Source organism: Pteronotus mesoamericanus, unplaced genomic scaffold (assembly GCF_021234165.1).
Source record: "Pteronotus mesoamericanus isolate MK-2021 breed Mesoamerican mustached bat unplaced genomic scaffold, CSHL_Meso_final scaffold_12, whole genome shotgun sequence".
Taxonomy (NCBI): Eukaryota; Metazoa; Chordata; class Mammalia; order Chiroptera; family Mormoopidae; genus Pteronotus; species Pteronotus mesoamericanus.
The window spans coordinates 5,552,301-5,573,065 of NW_026555303.1; the positions used below are offsets into that span (position 1 = coordinate 5,552,301).

At 35.8% G+C, this 20,765-nt stretch overlaps 1 protein-coding gene across 2 annotated transcripts in view; it reads right to left on the bottom strand.

Annotated features, from left to right (window-relative positions):
- DIAPH2 (diaphanous related formin 2) overlaps positions 1-20,765 on the bottom strand; it is a 908,710-nt gene that overhangs the window by 659,282 nt on the left and 228,663 nt on the right. For both annotated transcript variants that reach the window (XM_054587910.1, XM_054587909.1), the window contains one exon: positions 2,260-2,370. In XM_054587910.1, the coding sequence (XP_054443885.1) occupies positions 2,260-2,370 (111 nt within the window). The remainder of the gene's footprint in view (positions 1-2,259; positions 2,371-20,765) is intronic.

Genomic DNA, 20,765 nt, shown 5'->3' on the forward strand with positions numbered 1-20,765 from the left:
ACGGGTTGGATCAAGAACTGGAGGTCACTGAGACATAGCTGATGGTGCTGGGAACTGCGGGAGGCCTGCCCAGCGGAGCACACATTATTGGGAGGAACCAGGAGTCTAGCTGAGCTCTGGACTTCTATTTCTTTTCCTGAGATAGGGTACCCCTAACTGGCCTGACCGGGCAAAGGAGTGGGGAGGCAGGACTGTGTGTGTTTATGGGTGTTTTAAAGGGACTTTGAGATTTAATGGTGACAGTCTGCCGTTACACTAAAACCTGTATAACTTTTGAGTAAGTAGTTCCTTTCCTTTTCACCAAACTCTGGCATTGAGAGCCATAATTCCTAAGGGCAGTGGGCAAAGATCCATAGCACAGAGAGACTTTGGGGGAGGGGGCTTGTTTCAATAACGGTATCTGGGCCGTGAAGCGGGCCCATTCTGTAACAGTTCCTTCTTGTATCTGATTTACCAAATATTTTCCTACTTTAACTAAATAAAAGGCAGAGAGAGACTTTTTAAGAAATCAATGTAACTGCAGAGCAAATACTATTTAAAAAAAATCACTGTATAGTATGCAATAACTCACTTATCCCAAATTACTAAAGCAAATTTATGAAAAGGGAATTTTCCACTTTAAATACTATAATTTATTCATAGAGATGGGGGAATTTTGAAAATAAATTTTTATAGATTATAAGTAAAATAATTATACTTGAGGAGTCTGATAATTACATGAAAAAGTTCTACCCTATTATAACACTATGATGGTCTCAGGGTTACTGAAGTACTAAGGACTATTCTTACATATCATTTAATGACTCCAAGTGGTAATCATTTTTGATCCATATACCAACTACTAACATTAGCCATGGCCACATCTAATTAGCTGCTATATTCTAAAAACTTAGGGAGATCTTTTTGTTGTAACTTAGGGAGATCTTATTTTGGGTATAAAATAAGAATAGGAAAAAAAAGAAAGGATATTAAAGATGGATCTATTAAATTATTAAGTTTCATTGCATGTGTAAAATATGTTTAATGTTATAAATTCTAATGGTTTAAACTTAAATATTTAGTAAGTTAATACTATAATACCTAATTATATAATATGTCTATGTTAACTGCATATTGAAACCTCTCTATGGATTACTTAAAATGTTGTTTTGATTCACTGCAACCAATTCCTTGGTTGTTAAATTCATGGGTTAAATAACCATTCAACGTGGAACTGATATAGAAATTTCTAAAACAGATCCAATCATACATCTGATTAATATCGGTGTCAGGATACCAAGTCATCCATTTTATGATGATGCCTTTCACCTACTTAGAACTAAGACACACAAGTAAATGACGCATGCTACACACTTGTGCTTCATTGGGAAATGACCCTGATCAAGGTATTTCTAGTTTCTAGTACCCTAAGTCATATATATATATATATATATATATATATATATATATATATGTGTGTGTGTGTGTGTGTGTATATATATATACACACACACACGCTCATTGACATTTTTGGTGTGTTTTTCTTTCCTCAGACTTTTTTACTCTCTTTTATTTCTTGTTTCTCAGTTGTGACCTAAGTAGCTTAAATAAAGAGACTGCTGAGATTTTACTTGTCTCCTTTAACAATGCTAATGGTCTGGAACAAAGTCCCTCTTCTTCAGTTAAATACTAAATAAAATATAAAGTCACTGCCATTGTATTGGTATTTAAAGAATAAGTTTGTTCATTTATCTCAGATCAAGCCTATAAAGTTACTTCAAAAATGTATTTTAACAGTATCATAATTGGAGTACATGTTCACATTCAAGAAATAAAAAGGAGCCGTCTTTAGGAAAGTCCCTACAGTACTGTAACAAGAATACCAATCTTAAGAAATGTGTCCAGAATATACTAATAAAAATTCTATGCATACTTGTGCAGAATATAAATGAAATTGATCCAAGTTATCAAAGGAAAAACCAAAAAAATTAAATAAAAATTGAAACTGCAAAAAAAACGTAGTCTTTTATGTTCTCACTATTTACATTCGAAGAAAATAAGTTCCCTTTTGACTTCAAGTAGAAAAAAAGCACTTCTGGATACATTATCAGTTGCATATAAAGACTGATATCACTGCAATAGAAAAAAGCTTATGAAATGTTTAACGCTTTACAAAATAAAATACCAAGGTACATTTCTTTACTCTGTTACAAGTATTTTTGTCTAAAAAAGAAAAATGTAAAAGTTCATCAACACAATAAAAGTGTATACTCAACTTACTGGTAACATTATTTTTAGTCCTGAACGGAGGAATTCATTCCTTAAATGTATTCGAAAATCAAGCTCATAAGGAGAAGTGACAAGGGCATTTATGAACTGCATACAGGCCACCTGCAATCAGAAAGCAAACCTTATTTAAAACATTATTTAAAGAAATATTTAATTAATCTATTCAGACAATGTTTTCAATTCACTAAAGGGATACACATATATATATTAGACAAAATGTAAATATTTATACATGTTTAAGTTTTATTATGATTTTAAAGTATGAACAACAAAATAATAATAAAAATTTAATAAGCAGAATAATTCTAATGAAGATATAATGGATGATGAAGTACTTCTATGATTTACTGAACAATATAAAGGAATAGTAAGCTTTATCCTGAGAAGCCCAAAGTTCCAAAAGTATGCAAAGAGAGCCCCTTAAAACGATCATGAAATGTATCTTACATATCCAGCTGTCCTCCGAGTGCACTTGGCCTGAATTTTATATGGTTATAAACACTTTTCTAAAATAAATCAAATACACTTACAAAAGTACCGTGATATTAAGCAGGCAACAGTGATAACTTAGAGATATCATTATGTTGATTTATACTCTTTCTATCGTATTATTGGAATGGGTTTACACAAAATTTAGAGTTTTAAAATATATGATTAAGATGAATTAATGTATTATGTATAAAAAACAATTAAGTGAATTAAGATCAAGTAGAAGGCACTGTGATACCAATACTAACGTGCATGGATGATAAAGTAAATATAAGGGTTTCTGTCCAAGTGAAGATGATTCATTAATTATATTGACACTGGAAAATGGGTTTCCTTTTCTTACCTTCTGCTATTGAGGTTCTCTACTATAAAAGGGGAATTATTTTCTGATAATTGCAAGCTAAAAGGGAATCATCAAAATGCTAATTGCGAGGGGAAAAGATGGTGGAGGAGTGAAAGGGAGTCACGTGGACCTCCCAAGACCAAACTGGAATTGCGACTAAATAGTGGAAAAATCACCTGGAAAACAATGAAACGATAGATGGAGAGGAGAGTTAGAGCTGTGGACTGACAGTGGAATCAACTCTCACACATCCTAACGGGTGAGAAGTGCGATGGAGGCTCCAGAGGGTGGGCTGTGTGTCCGTGGGCACCAGCACCAGAGGGACATTGAAACAGCCAGTTGGATCCCCCTGAGAAGAACAGGATCTGAACCATAAACAGGTACCCCTAAACTACAGCAGATGAAACCAGGAAAACGCAGACAAAACGCAACCCCAAAAAGCTTAGGGGCGCTCTCTGACAGAGACAGGTGGCTGGAGATGCAAAGAGACATTGAAAGGGCCAACACAAAAATTGGCAGTAGCACCAGCCTTCCTTGATCTCTGGGTAGCGGTGACAGGAGAGTGGGCTGGTGCCTGAGGAAAGATTGGCAAGGAAAACTTTGTGAAGAGAACAGAGATGGTGGCAAGCGGAGCCCCGGTTATAACTCACCTCCCACTTGGCAGATACCACCTCGCCCAGGCATAAGAGAATCAATTAACCTGTCTTTTGCGCACCCCGCACACAGCTTCCGCACGTGTGGGCTAGGGCCTAAGTGCAGACTGGCTGGAAGAAATAGAAGATCCCTGGCCAAAGGTGACACACAGCTGCAGAGACCCTTGAGGAGAGACTGGAGATGGAGGGGTTGGGGAAAGAACTGGAGGATTATCTGAGATGCCAGGAGCAGAGTCCGTCCCTACTCAGTAGTCCCCATTTGCTCAGGCAGGCCACACCCCCAGAGGCAGAAGCGCAAGCGCAATTGCAGTCCACAGAAATAGTGGATCCCGGGTCGAAGGGGTCACAGAGCTGCACAGAGACCCTTCGGGAGAGACTGGAGACAGGATTAACCGGAGAATCCCAGAGCTGACTACTTCCCATTTCCATAGTCTCCATTTTGCGCAGACAGGCCATACCCCCAAAGAGCCAAAAGTGGGGGAAACACACAATAAAAAGCCCTAAACAGACCAGTGCCGGGCACACACTGGGCACCAGGCAAGCATGAGGTCGGGCAAGTATGCTGGTCCCGGCTGCAAAGAGAACACTCAAAGAACCAGCATGAGAGTGCAGAGGGATTCACAGAAATCGTGGATACTTGGCCGAAGGGGTCAGAAAGCAGGAGTCAGACACAGACAGTAGACTCCTGGAAGGCTCAAACAAAAGACACGAGGTCAAATAGGATCAACAACTGACGTCATCAAAGGCAGAACCAGAAAGAAAAGTAAAGAAAAATAAATAAATAAATAAAAAGATCCACCTGCTACCATAGAAGTTTACTCCACAAAGTCAGGAAATCTAGATGGATCAATTGAGGAGGAAGCATAAATAAATAAATTAATTAATAAATAGATTTATTCATTGATCGATACTCTCAAACAAATAGGAAGAAAGAGAAGTCCCCCCCAAATGAGGGGAAAGGAGGAATCCCCACAGAGAGAACTAAATGAAATAGAGGCAAGTAAACTATCAGATATGAATTCAAAACAATGGTTCTAAGGAAGCTCAATGAGCTCAGCCAGCTCAAAGATAACTATGACAAACTGCAGAGAAACTATCAGGATCTTACAGCAAACAATAGCAACCTGGAAAAGGACATAGAAACTATCAAGAAGATACAAGAGGATATGAAGAATACCATATCTGAATTGAGGAACACCCAAGAAGGAATCCAAAGCAGGCTGGATGAAGCCGAGGATCGAATAAGTGAGATGGAGGATAAGGCAGAAAGAAGCTCCCAGAAACAACAAGGAATGGAAAAAGACACATAACGAATGAAGGGGCATTAAGGGAAATGCAGGTCAACCTGAAACGCAATAATATCCGCATAACAGAGATACCAGATGGAGAAGAAGAGGAGCAAGGGATAGAGAACCTCTTTGAAAAAGTAATGATGGAAAATTTCCCCAATTTGGGGAGAGAAAAGGTCTCATGGATCCAGGAAGCAGAAAGGGCCCCATTCAAAAGGGACCAAAGGAGGCCCACTCCAAAACACATCACCATTAAAATGGAGAATATCAACGACAAAAAAGAGAATTCTAAGGCCGCAAGGGAGAAACAGGGGGTAATATACAGGGGAGCCCCGATACGGCTAGGAGCTGACTAAACAGAAACACTACAAGCCAGAAGGGAATGGAAAGAAATATTGCAAGTAACGAAAAGCAAGGACCTACAATCAAGGTTGCTCAACCCAGCAAGGCTCTCAATTAAAATAGAAGGGGAAATAAGGAGTTTCCCAGACAAAGGAAGGATAAAATAATGCCTCTCCACCAAACCAACACTACAATATATGCTAAAGGGACTGGTTTAAGAAGATGAAGCAAAAGAGTGAGAAGAAGAAAAACACAGGTACAAAGAGAACAAATGAATAGAATTCTATCAGTAGTAACTCTCAATGTAAATAGACTAAATGCCCCAATCAAAAGAAACAAGATAGCTGAATGGATAAGAAAACATGACCCACGCATATGCTGCCTACAAGAGCCCCACCTCAGAGCAAAAGACCTACACAAATTGAAAGAAAAGGGATATAAAAAATTATCCGAAGCAAATGGGCAAGAGAAGAAAGCAGGGGTAGCAATATTTATATCACAAAAAATGGATTTCAAAACATAGGCCATAAAATGAGACCCAGAGGGACACTTTATAATACTTAAAGGAAGAATGTATCAAGAAGACATAAACATTGTAAATTTATATGCACCCAACATAGGAGCACCCAAATATAAAAGGAAAATCTTGGATGACTTCAAAAAGGATATAGATAGCCACACACTGATAGTAGGGGATTTTAACACCCCCTTATCAAAAACAGACAGATATTCCAAACAAAACATCTTCCAAGGATATTGTGGAGCTGAATGACGCACTGAATCAAACAGATTAAACTGACATATATAGAAACATACATCCCAAAGAAGCAAAATCTACATACTTTTCAAACGCACATGGAACTTTATCAAAGATAGATCACATGATACGACACAAAGCAAGCCTCAGCAAATTCAGGAAAATTGAAATAATACCAAGCTTTCTCTCCGACCACAAGGGATTGAATCGGGAAATCACCTCAAAGAGAAACTTCAAAAATTTGCCAACTCACGGAGACTGAACAGTAGACTCTTAAACAATGAATGAGTCAATAATGAGATAAAAGAAGAAATCAAAAAATTTCAGAAACAAATGAAAATGAACATACAACAGTCCAGAACCTATGGGACACAGCAAAGGCCTTACTAAGAGGGAAGTTGACAGCAATACAGACTTACCTAAAAAAGATAGAAACATTTCAAATAAAAAACCTAACACTACAAATTCAAGAACTGGAGAAACAACAACAAAGAAATCCCAGAGCAAGTAAAAGGAAGGAAATAATCAAGATCAGAGCAGAAATGAATGATACAGAGATGAAAAGAACAATTCAAAGGATCAACCAATCCCAATCAAAATATAAATAAAACCGACAAGCCTTTAAGCAGACTCATCAAGAAAAAAGGGGAGAGGACCCAAATAAATAATATCAGAAATGAAAGAGGAAAAATAACAACTGATGCCACAGACATACAGAGAATTTTAAGAAACTACTATGAAAAACTATATGCGAAGAAATTTGAAAACCTCAATGGAATAGACACACTTCTAGAAAATTACAATCTTCCAACACTGGAGGAGGAAGAAATAGAAAGCTTGAAGAGACTGATAACAGCTGGGGAAATTAAAGCAGTCATCAAGAAACTCTCCGCACAAAAAAGGCCTGGGCTGGATGGTTTCACAGGAGAATTTTACAAAGCGTTGAAGGAAGAGCTGACACCTGTCCTTCTGAGACTATTCTAAAAAATCCAAGAGGAGAGAAGACTCCCAGACTCTTTTTAGGAGACCAGTATCACCCTCATCGAAAAACCAGATAAAGACCCTACAAAGAAAGAAAACTACAGGCTAATTTCGCTGATGAACATAGATGATAAAATCCTCAACATAATATTGGCAACACGCATCCTGCAACACACTAAAAAATTATCCACCATGATCAAGTGGGATTCATCCCAGGGATGCAGGGATGGTTCCATATACGCAAGTCAATAAACGTAATGCATCACATAAATAAAAGACAAGACAAAAACCACGTGATCATCTCCATAGACGCAGAAAAATAATTTGATAAGGTGCAGCACCCATTTATGATCAAAACACTCAGTAAAACGAGAATGGGGCATTCCTCAACGTAATAAAGCCCATATATGAAAAACCTAGAGCTAACATTGTACTCAACGGGTAAAAACTGAAACCTTCCCCACTAAGATCGGGAACACGACAAGGATGTCCTATTTCACCGCTTCTTTTCAACATCCTATTGGAAGTCCTAGCCACAGCAGTCAGAGAAGAAAAAGAAATAACAGGCATTCAAATAGGAAAGGAGGAAGTAAAACTATCATTGTTTGCAGATGACATGATAGTGTACATAGAAAACCCTGTAGACTCCACCAAAAGCTCCTCAACCTAATAAGTGAATTTGGCAAAACAGCAGGATACAAGGTCAACATTCAGAAATCAAAGGCATTTTTGTACACTAGCAATGAAATAGAAGAAGAAATCAGAAAAAAAAATACCATTCGATATAGCAAGAAGAAAAATAAAGTGCCTAGGAATAAACTTAAGCAAGGAGGTAAAAGACCTGTAGGCAGAGAACTATACAACATTGAAGAAAGAAAGAAAGAAATGGAAGCATATACTGTGCTCATGGATTGAAAAAACTAACATCATCAAAATGTCAATATTACCCAAAGCAATTTATAGATTCAATTAAATCCCTATTAAGATACCAATGATGTATTTCACAGAAATAGAACAGACGTTTCAAAAATTTATATGGAACCATAAATGACCCCAAATAGCCGCAGCAATTTTGAGAAAGAAAAACGAAGTAGGAGGGATCACAATACTGGACCTCAAGCTATATTACAAAGCCAGTATACTCAATACAATCTCGTCCTGGCAGAAGAACAGACTCGTAGACCAGTGGATCAGAATATAAAGCCCAGAAATAAGTCCAGGTCTATATGGGCAACTAATATTTGAAAAAGGGTGCAGAGGCATAAAGTGGAGTAATAATCGCCTCGTCAACAAATGCTGATGGGAAAGCTGGACGGCTAAATGCAAAAAATTGAAATTGGATCATAAGCTGACACCATACACAAAAATAAACTCAAGATAGATAAAAGACTTAAATACAAGTCGCAACACCATAAAAGTCCTAGTGGAGAACATTGACAGGAAACTCTCAGAGATCCCACACAGCAATTTTTTCACTGATATGTCTCATAAAGCAAGGGACATAAAGGAAAGAATAAACAAGTGGGACCTCATCAAAATAAGAAGTTTCTGTACGGCTAAAGAAAACATCAGCAAAATGGAAAGGGAGTCAACCATATGGGAAAATATATTTGCTAATGATACGTCAGATAGAGGTTTGATCTACAATATATACAAAGAGTTCACTCAACTGCACTCCAAGAAGACAAGTGATCCAATCAACAAATGGGCAAAGGACCTGGGCAGACGTTTTTCCAAGGAAGAGATACAGAAGGCCCAGAGACATTTGAAAGGATGCTCGGCATCACTAGCCATAAGAGAAATGCAGATCAAAACCACAAGGAGATACCACCTCACACCGGTCAGAATGGCCATCATAAACAGATCCACAAACAACAGGTGCTGGTGAGGCTCTGGAGAAAAGGAAACGCTAGTACACTGCTGGTGGGAATGCAGACTGTTGCAGCCAGTATCGAAAGCAGTGCAGAATTTCCTCAAAAAGCTAAAAATGGAACTGCCTTTTGATCCAGTGATTCCCCTGCTGGGACTATACCCTAAGAATTCCAAAACGCCAATTCAAAAGAACCTATGCACCCCAATGTTCATAGCAGCTCAATTTACAATAGCCAAGTGTTGGAAGCAACCTAAATGTCCATCAGTAGATGATTGGATCAAAAAACGATGGTACATTTACACAATGGAATACTATGCAGCAGAAAGAAAAAAAAAAAAAAACTACTAAACTTCGCGACAGCATGGATGGAACTCGAGAGCATTATGCTAAGGGAAATAAGCCAGGGGGCGAAAGACAAATAACATATGATCTCTCCTATAAGTGGAACCTAACCAACAAAACAGAGATGCAAGGAAAATAAGACAAGCAACACTGAAAGGAAAGAAACCAACAGAGACAAGAGGGAAGTAGGGAGGGGTGGACGGGGAAAAGGAAGGGAAGGGCCAAGTCAAGGAACAAATAGCAAGGACTCATGAACAAAGCCAATGTGGGGAAGGATTGAGGGAGTGAGAGGGGAGAGGACACAGGGGAACGTGGAGGGGGGAAGTCGGAGACAAATGCATTTGGAAAAATAAATAAATTAATTAATTAATTAATAAGAAAATAAAAAAATGCTAATTGCCAGGTGTTACATACGTTATTTGTTAATAGCATTTTTAGAAAATGCCTTTCAAGAGTAAGCCAACTGGCTAATAGTTTAAGTGAAGAGCTGCACGTTTAAATTGATTATTTTTAAAGTACGTGATGACTACTGGAAAGGTCAAAGAGCCAAGTGACTACAAAGGGACCCCTAGAAAATACCAGATTTTGTAAAGATGTTTAGTATATACAGAATGAGATATAAATCAATCAGTAGTTAGTATGGGCTCTACTCTATCTGCTTAGTGTGTCCAAAACCCTGAGGCCTCTTCTGGGCTGTCTTCTCCCATCTATGGTTCCCCACCTACAAATCCAGGTATACCTGAATATACCTATTCCTAAATGGCCCACAGGAACCCCAGACTGACCAGGTAACCCCTCTAATGCCCAAGCCTCTTTTCCTCCTCTGGGTGACAGCCAGTCTCCTGAGGCTGCCAAGATTAAGGAAGCATCGAGACTGGGGCTGACAAACTACAGACCATAGGACAACTGCAGCCCACAGGCCTAATCTGGCAGGTTGCCTGCTTGTACCAAGAAAGTTTTATTACTTCACAAAACTACTATGGAATAAAAACATTAGCAAAAATATATGTTTCAAATATATTTGACTTTACTTGTCCAGATCTATTATCATGATAATTGTTTTTTCAAGTACAGAGAAAAGATTAAAAGGTATATTGCTTTGATTTTTACATCAATATCTTATGCATTTAAGATGATCCTTAGAGAGATGAGCACATTTAGCTCACATCCAGGTTCAAAAATCAAAAGTTACATGCTTTAAAGGGGAATGCTGGGGTTGTTTCTAACATACTAAATGTCTAATTAAACAATGCAGTCTAATCCCTATGAATGCTCAAATATCAAGCTAAATCACTCATACAGCTGACTGAATATTTGCCATAGACTTGGCATTATTTTTTTCATTCAACCTTTTTTTGTTTTTCTATTACAGTTGTCCCAGTTTTATCCCCATTGCTCTCCTCTGCCCCACCCACCCCTACATGGCATTACTTTAAAAGACATATCAGATAAATTATTACACTTAAGCCTTAACAGATATATAACCCTCCTATTTACAATAAGAAAACACTGAAATCTTGATAGTTACAATAAGCTGGGACATAAGTTTGTACATTCTACAAGACCACAGCCATATCTGCTTGAGTAATCCTTGTTATGTTACAACTATGACATGACCAAACAAGCCAAAGTACATGTCCAATCCAAAATTAATAAACAGAAAAGTTGCCATCTGCTAGGATTGTTTTTGCCAGAAGAAAGTCTAAATTAATTGCTTATATTAATACTGTACAAGTAAAGAGAACAGTTCCATAAGAAATTAGTTAATGAGTCTTGGAATTGTACCTTTATACAAATAAAAGTATTTAAATCAGGAGATGATAAACATAATAAAAGTCAATGAAATTAATGAATGTATCAACATCAAAATATCATAAATTCACATTTAATCAGATAAATGTCTCAGTGCTATTAAATACTTCACATATCACGTACGAATAAATAACTTAATAAAGGGGTTGCATCAATTCACTATAGTATATAATTAGAAGACAGTGAATTCAGTAATTAAACAGGTAATGCCAATGATTTGTCAATGTACTATTTATTGTTTATGAAATTCTAATAGATAGGTAATTAATTACAAAAACATAAGATGAATAGTCATACTATCATGTCATTTTACAATAAAATCTGCTAAAGCAATTACTCTTTCATAGAAATATTAATATTGTATAAATGTGAAGAAAAATAGTCATGTTAATTATCTCTATTCCTTTATAACACTACATAATTACTGCCATTTTCATGGGACAAGAACAAAATAAAAATAATTGTTACTACCTACAACTAGAAATTAAGTTTAAATTTTAAAAATGTCATTAGTTTAAATGGCAGAAAATATTATTATGTATAAACATGAAATGCCCATTGTGTGGATTCTGAATTTATAGATAAATACAAACCCCTAAGCCATTATCACTACTGTTATTATTGCCATCACCGTTGTTGTTATAATTAGTTACCAAACAGTATTAGGTGCTTTACATAACTCACCATCTATACTCATCCTCAGAAAAATCGTAAAAGGTAAGTGTTGCTGCTATCATTATTTCACAGGTGAAGAAGCTGAGGCTCAAAGCAGATAAATAACTTACACATGGCCATATATCAAAAAGGAAACTCATGATTCTAAACCATATCACTTCACTGCATATATAGAATAATTTCCAGCACATTCCAGGTGCCCCGTTAACTCCATTCATAGATTCATATGACAAAAGATTTTTAAGGATAGGTGAGATGATAAAATTTAACTAGTGCACCATATTTCATACATTGGGAATATCTAGCTTTCAAATTATAGGTTAATTAGAAAAACACAACTATTTTAACATGATGCTATCTAGAATATAAAATGGTTATTTTATATGCCAATTATAACAATAAAAATTAAATGGCTATCATATTATAAAATGGAATGCAAAAAAATTAAAAGGCACAAAATTATTCCATTTGATGCAAATATATATAAATATTAATATTAATATATGGTAAACAGTGAAGTACAGGCAGTATCCCATTATCCAAAATAATGGTTTCTCACTCTCCTTTACTTACTACCACCCCACTTCTTGTTTAGCATACATGCGCATGCACATACATACAACTGAGCTGTGCTGCTCAATCGGGAGAAATGAGTCATAATTTAAATTTAACTTAATTACAATAAATTAAATTAAAATCTAGTTGCTCAGTCTCGCTGATCACTACTCAAGTCTTCAAGAGCCACATGTGGCTCGTTGCTACCATATGGGACAGTATGAATAAAGAACACTGCAGAAAGTTTGACGGGATAGCACTGCACTGGGAGGCTTTAAAGGAAAAAGACTCCTGGTCTACTCTCTAAAACCTAAGCTCCAAAGAAGTACAAAACTATATAATGAGAGTTTCAAAACTGGCATGCTCAACTTTCAAGTACATAAACCTTTAACAGCATAATTGAACCTCTCAATCTATTTCCAAAAAAAACATTCAACTTCAAAGATAGATATTAAAGAATCATAGGATTTTAAAGCTAGAGAGAACATAAAATGCTTTGATCCATCCAATATGCTCTTTTAAAGATAAAGAAACTGAAAACCTAGAAAGATTAGGTAATTTGCCCAAGATCATACAGCTAATAATAAATCACAAAGATGACTAGAACTTGGGCTCCATAACTTTTAGTCTTGGATTCTTTCCGCCACTACAATGTATAAATCTGGCAGTACTGAATAGCAATTTTCCTTGTACTAGAGAAAAAACAAAACAAAACAAAACAAAACAAGCGCCCTTTAATTGAATATCACAAAGTCTATTATCCAGATTCCTCCTGTTGCTCAGTTTCTAAAAAATGGCTCTAAGTTCAAAATGGTCTGCTGTACCTCTTTTAAATACAGCTTCCATGAGAATTAAAATTTTTAAATCATAGGAAATCAGTGAATTTTCTCCATTATTAATAAATATGTTAGGCTAAGACTATAATTCAGATTTGATCCCAGTAGAAACAAGTAGTTTGTGTATTTGCATTTTTATTCAGAAATCTCCTTATTCAGAAATCTCCTTACATAATACAGAGATTTCTATGATATCTATATCAGCTAATAAGTAGGTGCATAAACATATATAGATAAAAACCACCATGTGATAAAACATCCAATAATTTGTGCCTAAACTAAACTGTATTACTATCAGTTTTTCTACATTATAATATCTCCTTAACTATAACAGTACATTCTCTTTCTACAATGATCACCTGTAGTCTTTAATTTCAGGCTGCTACTATCTTCATCCTGGGGTATGGGGTATGGTATAGGGAGTGGAATATCACAGACAGACTGCAAACTTTCCAAAGACATGGCTCATTATTTGTTTAGGGTTTTCTGTATAATCCCTCTCTGCCCCCAATAAATTGGTTAAAATATAATAAGTAAATAGTATTTAAATATTTCAAATTTTATTGGCATGAGAGATATCATTACAAAAAGAAATGGCATTTAGCTTCTTACCTAAGTGGTAGAGAGGGGAATATTTAAATGTGGAACACCTTCACAAAATTAGTGGGAAAATGCTGGAACTTTTTATTTATTTTGTCAGCTCTGAAAACTATACAAACATCTATTTTAATCACAGTTCATAGAGCTATAGAGTATAATAATTGCTAACTCCAGGGCATTCTCAGACAGGTTATCAATATTGCCATTAGCTGTGACAAATTGTGCTTTTAAAATTTTATTGACACCGTCACACATTTGATCTTATTAAGTAGTTTGTTGACATTAACAAGGTCTTTCTTTATCCCAGACCAGCAGGAGTAAGGAAAAATCATGGTTTCAGTCAAATTAAATACCAAGAAAGACACGAGTGTACAGAGCAAGTTAATTAAGTCAGGAAACAGAGAAGGGTTACAGGCAGGACAAAACCATGCACAAAGGTATGGAGGTAGAGGTATGAAACAGCATCAAATGTTCAGGAACCTGAGCACAGAATGACTAGACCAAAAAGTTTCTGTAGAAGAGTAGTGGAATACGAGGCTAGAGAGAAAGGAACAGTCAAATGATGAAGTATATTGTGTGGAAGAGGACAAAACTTTTAATTCTAGAGACTATGAGAAGCCTTTGCAGGATTTTGAGCAGTGCTATAACAAGAATTGCATTTCAGAAGCACAACTTTGTGGAAGATGATTTAAAAGGGACTAGAATGCACAGTAGAGGTGATATGTAAGAGCCTCGGAGAATAATAAAATAATACTCTGATGCAAAGAAATAGCAGCAGGAATAGAGGAGGAGGTAAACCATACTAAGGAATGGAAGTACAACACTATGGAGATAGAATTGGTAGGATGTGGTGACTGAGGAAATGGTGGAAAAATAGGATTATAATTGAAGATGATTATTACATTTATGGTTTATCCTACTTAGTAGATTATGGCTAAGGTTAACCAGGATTGGGAGCACAAGAAAAGGGCAGGTTAAGGTTGGAGATGGGACTGGAGTGGAAAGAAGGATGAAGAAAAGGAAAGTACCTACAATTAAGGACAATATTGAATTTGAAATCAAGTCAAGAGGCAGTTGAACATATGGGGTCTGAGAGTCAGGAAAAATATGGAATGAAGAATTAAGAGAGATCCATCACATATAAGTGTAACTTGATGTCATAAGGATGGGTTTGGTGCCTAAAGACAATGTACAGAATGGGCAAAGCAAAGGACCCAAGGACTTAGGACCAAGTTCTAGGAATCAGTATGTTTAAGGGCCTAGCACAGAGACAGATTTGAAATGCAACATAAGGTAAAAGAAAAGCTAGGAGAACTCAGTATCATAGAAGTCAAGGAAAAAGGGAGCTATGATAAAAAGAGTGCTCAAATAGTGTCAAATGGTGCTGGAGAAGCCAATATGATAACCTGAAAAATGAGTGCATTGTACAAATATATCTATAAAATCCCCCCACTATACTAACTCTACTTTAAACATGGTAATGACATACAACTATTAATAAGTAAAATAAGATTCTTAAGTATATCAGGCATTCATTCAACACTTATTTAACATATATATGTATTTTTTCCCAAATTTTCTCATTCATGGATTGCAGTGTCTTGGTTTTATTATAATGTACCTCTACTGATACACGGTAAATGATTTATCCAAACTACTTCCTCGTATGTCAGGGTATGAGTGCACTGATAGCTAACTTACAAGTATGCTTCAAATAAAATGTCAACACTTGAGAACCACTCTAGAGAGAATCAAGCTACAAAGGATCAGTACATATATCTCATGGTTTTTCCATTTAGCATCATGTGTACTTGCATAAAAATCTTTTGAAATTAATTATATACTTGTCATATTATTAAAGAAAATATCCTAAATATCTTAATATTTTTCTTGCTAACTCAGGGACATGATTAAATACGTGAGTTAGTGAGCTACAGCATAACACAGAGATACCATCCAGAGCTATTGAAGTTTTCAGAGCTATTTGCTCTGACACTAAATGAAACCAAATGTTATAATTTTTGCATTCTAGGTCCAATCTTTTATTATGTTTCTACCTCTTCCTCCCTTGCTTTTAGTTGTCATTTCTTGATCATTGCAGTGCACCAGTCTTGAATTAACCCTCTACCAATCTCACAACCTGTGCATCTAGTCTGCTGTGGATAGAAAACAAACAACTGGGCTCATTCAGGCACCACAGGAAAAAAAAAAAAGAGTTAACAGGTTCTGATTAAAGGCCAAAGTATCTTTGTCATCAGGATAAGTTGATGGGTTTGGTGATGTTTTGTTGACTACTCAGATTGTTTTATTTTATCTTCGTTTTATTTCTATTTTGATTCTCAGTTACATTCCAAAATGATAAATCTATCCAATGGGTAAAGTCAGGATAAGTGAACCTATTACACATCAGTGAATGTATATTTACTACTATGTTCTTATGTATCATATCTAATGACACCATGCAAAAATTTTTATTATTTGTGGCATGTTAGTAAAAATTTTAAAAATGTATTAAATCAAGGTAAATACACTTCTGCACACAGCTCCTGACACACGTTAAGGCATGGCACATTTCAAACTAACAGCAGCCTATAAAGACCAGGTGCTTTTTTATAATACATCATTGGAGGTTAACTATACTACTTTATCTTTCCACAAACAACTATTGTTTATGTTCAGTGTACCCTAGTTTTTCCTGCTGCAGCATGCGCAAATCACTTTCAGCTGTAAGTCTATATTACCTCACTCTGTCATCTTCTGTGAAGTGACTGGCAGACTATTCTGACTTCAATTTTTATCTACTGAAAGTCTTTCTCCTGTCTCCCATCCTACCATAATACTAGTTCCTATTTATTCTTCATCACTTAAAGCATCGCCTCCTCACTGAAGCCTTCCTAGCTTTATGGAGGACATACCTAAATGTGCCCTCCTTTGTGCTCACATTTAACCATTCAAGAGGAAAGGGATATAGGTATGGAAGGGTTCTATTGGGTTGGCCAAAAAGTAAGATGGCTCTAATAATGATTAGTTGTCTTTAAGGTCATCCAAAACAATTTTGTTAGATTCTATTGTGAAAGCTGTCCTATCAGTGTGCATTTAAAAAAAAAATCAAAATTAGTGATTTTTTTGTGTAGCCACTTTAATACTGAAGATGGAAGAAACTACACATTTTGGCATATTATGCTTTATTATTTCAAGAAAGGTAAAAATGCAAAAAAAAAAAAAAGATGTGTGCAGTGCATGGATAAGGTGCCATGACCGAGTAAACATGTCAAAAGAAGTTTGTGAAGTTCTGTGCTGGAGGTTTCTTGCTGCACGATGCTCCACTGTCTGGGTAGACCAATTTAAGTTGATAGTGACCAAATTGAGACATTAACTGAGAACAATCAACATTATACCACATGGGACATAGACGACATACTCAAAATATCCAAGTCAATGAAGTTATTGGTAAATTTTTTTTAAAAAATGCCCCTTTAATTTTTTTAAATGTGCCTTTCATTTTACAGAAGAAAATGTATGGACTTTTTGGCCAACCCAATATTTTACATAAAGTGTTCTACATTATAAAATATTTGTAGGCATTTAAGAGTCTAGAGCATATTTGTGAAACACCAGTTTTAGTATGGCTACAACATATGGAACGTTTGGGACAGTAGCAGGCTGAAAGTTCAAAGTCGGGGAGACACTAAAGAAGGGCATACATCATGATTAGGCTCTTCACCTTTATCAAAGTAGCAACTGGTCATAAACATAGCTTTCTAGGGGTGCTACTAGGTTAGAATTGGATTTAATTTTTAAGTATAACTGACAATAATATAGAATATTTGTAAGGTGAGGAGGAATGTATCACTATAGGGTATTAATTTAAAAAGTTTTTGGACTAATACCAGTGGAAGAAGATAAAGCCAGTAAGGGTAGAGATGGGGATGGACTCATCGTCTGTTCTATAAAACTTGATGACTGATTGCATGTAAGGACAAGGAAGAATGAAGTCATGAGGAAAATATAAAATTAGATAGATGATGCTACCTCTATCATCTAAAATGATAAAGATGGAAGAGTGGACTTCTTTTGGGGGCAGTCAACTTAAGGGGGAAAGAGGGAGAGCTCAGGAGGTACATGTAATGGTTAACAGCATGTGCTTTGAGCCAGACACCCCAGTGTCTTATACTGGGCTTTGCCTCCTAATCACTTTGTGACCCCAGGAAAGCCATGTAACCTCTCTGAGCCTCAGTTTACTCATCTATAAAATAGGAACACTAGTATAATTTCTCATAGAATTTTGAGAGGTTTAAAAATGAAGTAACATATGTAAAGTATTTAGAAAATTGGCACATGGCTTACAAATTTTATTTTGTTTTTTTATGATGTCTGTAAGACATCTAGTTAGGCAAATATAGGGTTTTTTTTCAAAAACATGTAAGACATATAGGTTTGAATAGAGAGAGAGAAGAGCTGGATTTACAAATGTGAGGAATCACTAGGACATAGTGGATGTTAAAGCGACAAAAGCAATTAAGAACATTCATAAGGAAAATATGCATGAATATACATATGTATATGAGTATATATGTGTATATATGTATATGTGCATATGTATGTGTATACATATGAAAATGACAATAGGGGAGGACTAAGAAGAGAACATATAAAACAAAATACCCAAGAAGAGAAACAGATAAAAAAAAAAAAAAACAGAGAAAGAGCAATTATAGGCAGTCAAAGAACAAGCAGAGAATGATGCATGAAAATCCAAGGCAGTAAAATTTTTAAGGGGGTTGGGATCAACAGTGCCAAGTGATAAGGATTAGGAATAGGCAATTGGATTTTGAAATTAGAGGAGCATTGTTGACCTTTTTGTGAACTGTGGAAAAGCTTAGTTGCAAAAGGTAATTTAGGAAACAGTGGAAACAAGCATCAATGATTCTTTTAGAGATTTGAACTATAAAAGGAAAACGTAAAATGGGAGCCTAGTTCAAGGTAAGTAGGATCACAAGAAGGTGCTGTAGTATTAGGGAAACTTTAAAATGCTGCTAAGCTGGGAGATCCAAGCAGGCTGAGGAGTAAGTGGAAGTTACATTAACCTCCTCCCAGGACCAATCTGGAATTACAACACAATTGTAGGGAAATCATCCTGAATAACCCATATATATGCTGCCTCCCAGACCCAACTCAGATTGAAAGATAAACACAGCCTAAAAGTAAATGGATGGAAAAAGTTATTTCATGCAAATAGAAAGGAAAAAAAAAGCTGGGATACCAATACTTGTATCTGACAAAATGGATTTTAAAATCCAAGGCTATAGTAAAAGACACAGAACACATTACATAATGATAAAGGAAGAATCCAACAAGTGGACATAACCCGAGTAACCATTTACACACCCAACATAGGAGCACATAAATATGTAAAGCAAATCTTGATGGACATAAAGGGAGAGACTGTCAAAAAATACAGTAATAATGGGGGATTTTAACACCTCATTGGCTTCAATGGATCGATCTTCCAGACAGAAAATCAACAAGGAGACCGTGGCCTTAAATGACACACTAGATCAAAAGGATTTAATTGCTATCTTCAGAGCAATTCACCCCAAAGCAGCAGAATATACATACTTTTCAAGTGCACATGGAACATTTTCTAGGATGTACTACATGTTAGGACACAAAACAAGTCTTAATAAATTTAAGAAGACTGGAACCATATCAAGCATCTTTGTAGACCACAATGCTATGAAACTATAAATCAATCAAAAGAAGAACACTGAAAAATACAGAAAGACATGGAAGTAACATAAAAAAAATATGTTACTAAACAATGAATGGGTCAACAAAGAGATCAAAGAAGTGAAGAAAAGATACCTTGAAACAAATGAAAATGAGAACACAACAATCCAAAATCTGTGGGACACTGGGAAAGCAATCCTAAAGGTAAATTCATAGCATTCCATACATATATCAAAAAAAAATAAAGAAAAAACTCAAATAAACAATCTAATTTTACACTTAAATGAACTTGAACAAGAATAACAAAGGCGAAAGTCAGTAGAAGGATGGAAATAATAAAGACCAGAGCAGAAATAAATGAAATAAAGCCTAAAAAAATATATACAGAAGATCGTTGAATGCAAGAGATGGTTCTTTGAAAAGATAAACAGTATTGACAAAAGTTTAACGACTCATCAAGAAAAGGAGAAGACACAAATAAATAAAAATGGAGATGAAAGAGGAAAAGTAACAACTGACAGCAAAGAAATGCAATGACTTATAAGAAAATATGAACAACTATATGCCAACAAACCAGACAACTTGGATGAAATGGATAAATTCCTAGAAACATACAATCATTCAAAACTAAATCAGGGAGAATCAGAGAATCTGAAAAGACAGACTACAACTAGTGAAATTGAAGGAGCAATCAAAAACTCCCAACAAACAAAAGCCCTGGACTGCACAGCCTCACAGGTGAAGTTTACCAAACACTCAGAGAAGAACTAACACCTCTCCTTCTCAACATATTTCATAAAATTAAATAGGGGGGAGGTGCCTAAACTCATTTTATGAAGCCAGCATACTCATAACACCAAAGGCAGATAACATCACTACAAAGAAATAAAATTATAAGTCAACACCACTGGTTAACATACACACTAAAATCTTCAACAAAATATTAGCAAACTGAACACAGCAATGCATCAAAACGATCATACACCATTATCAAGTGGGATTTATTCCAGTAATGCAAGGTTGGTACAACATTCACAAATCAATAGATATGATACACCACATAAACAAAATGAAGGATAAAAACCACATGATCATATTGATACATGCAGAAAAAGCATTTGATAAAATCCAGAACCCATTATGACCAAGACTCTCACCAAAGTGGGATCAGAGGGAACACACCTAAACATAATAAAAACCATATATGACAAACCCACTGC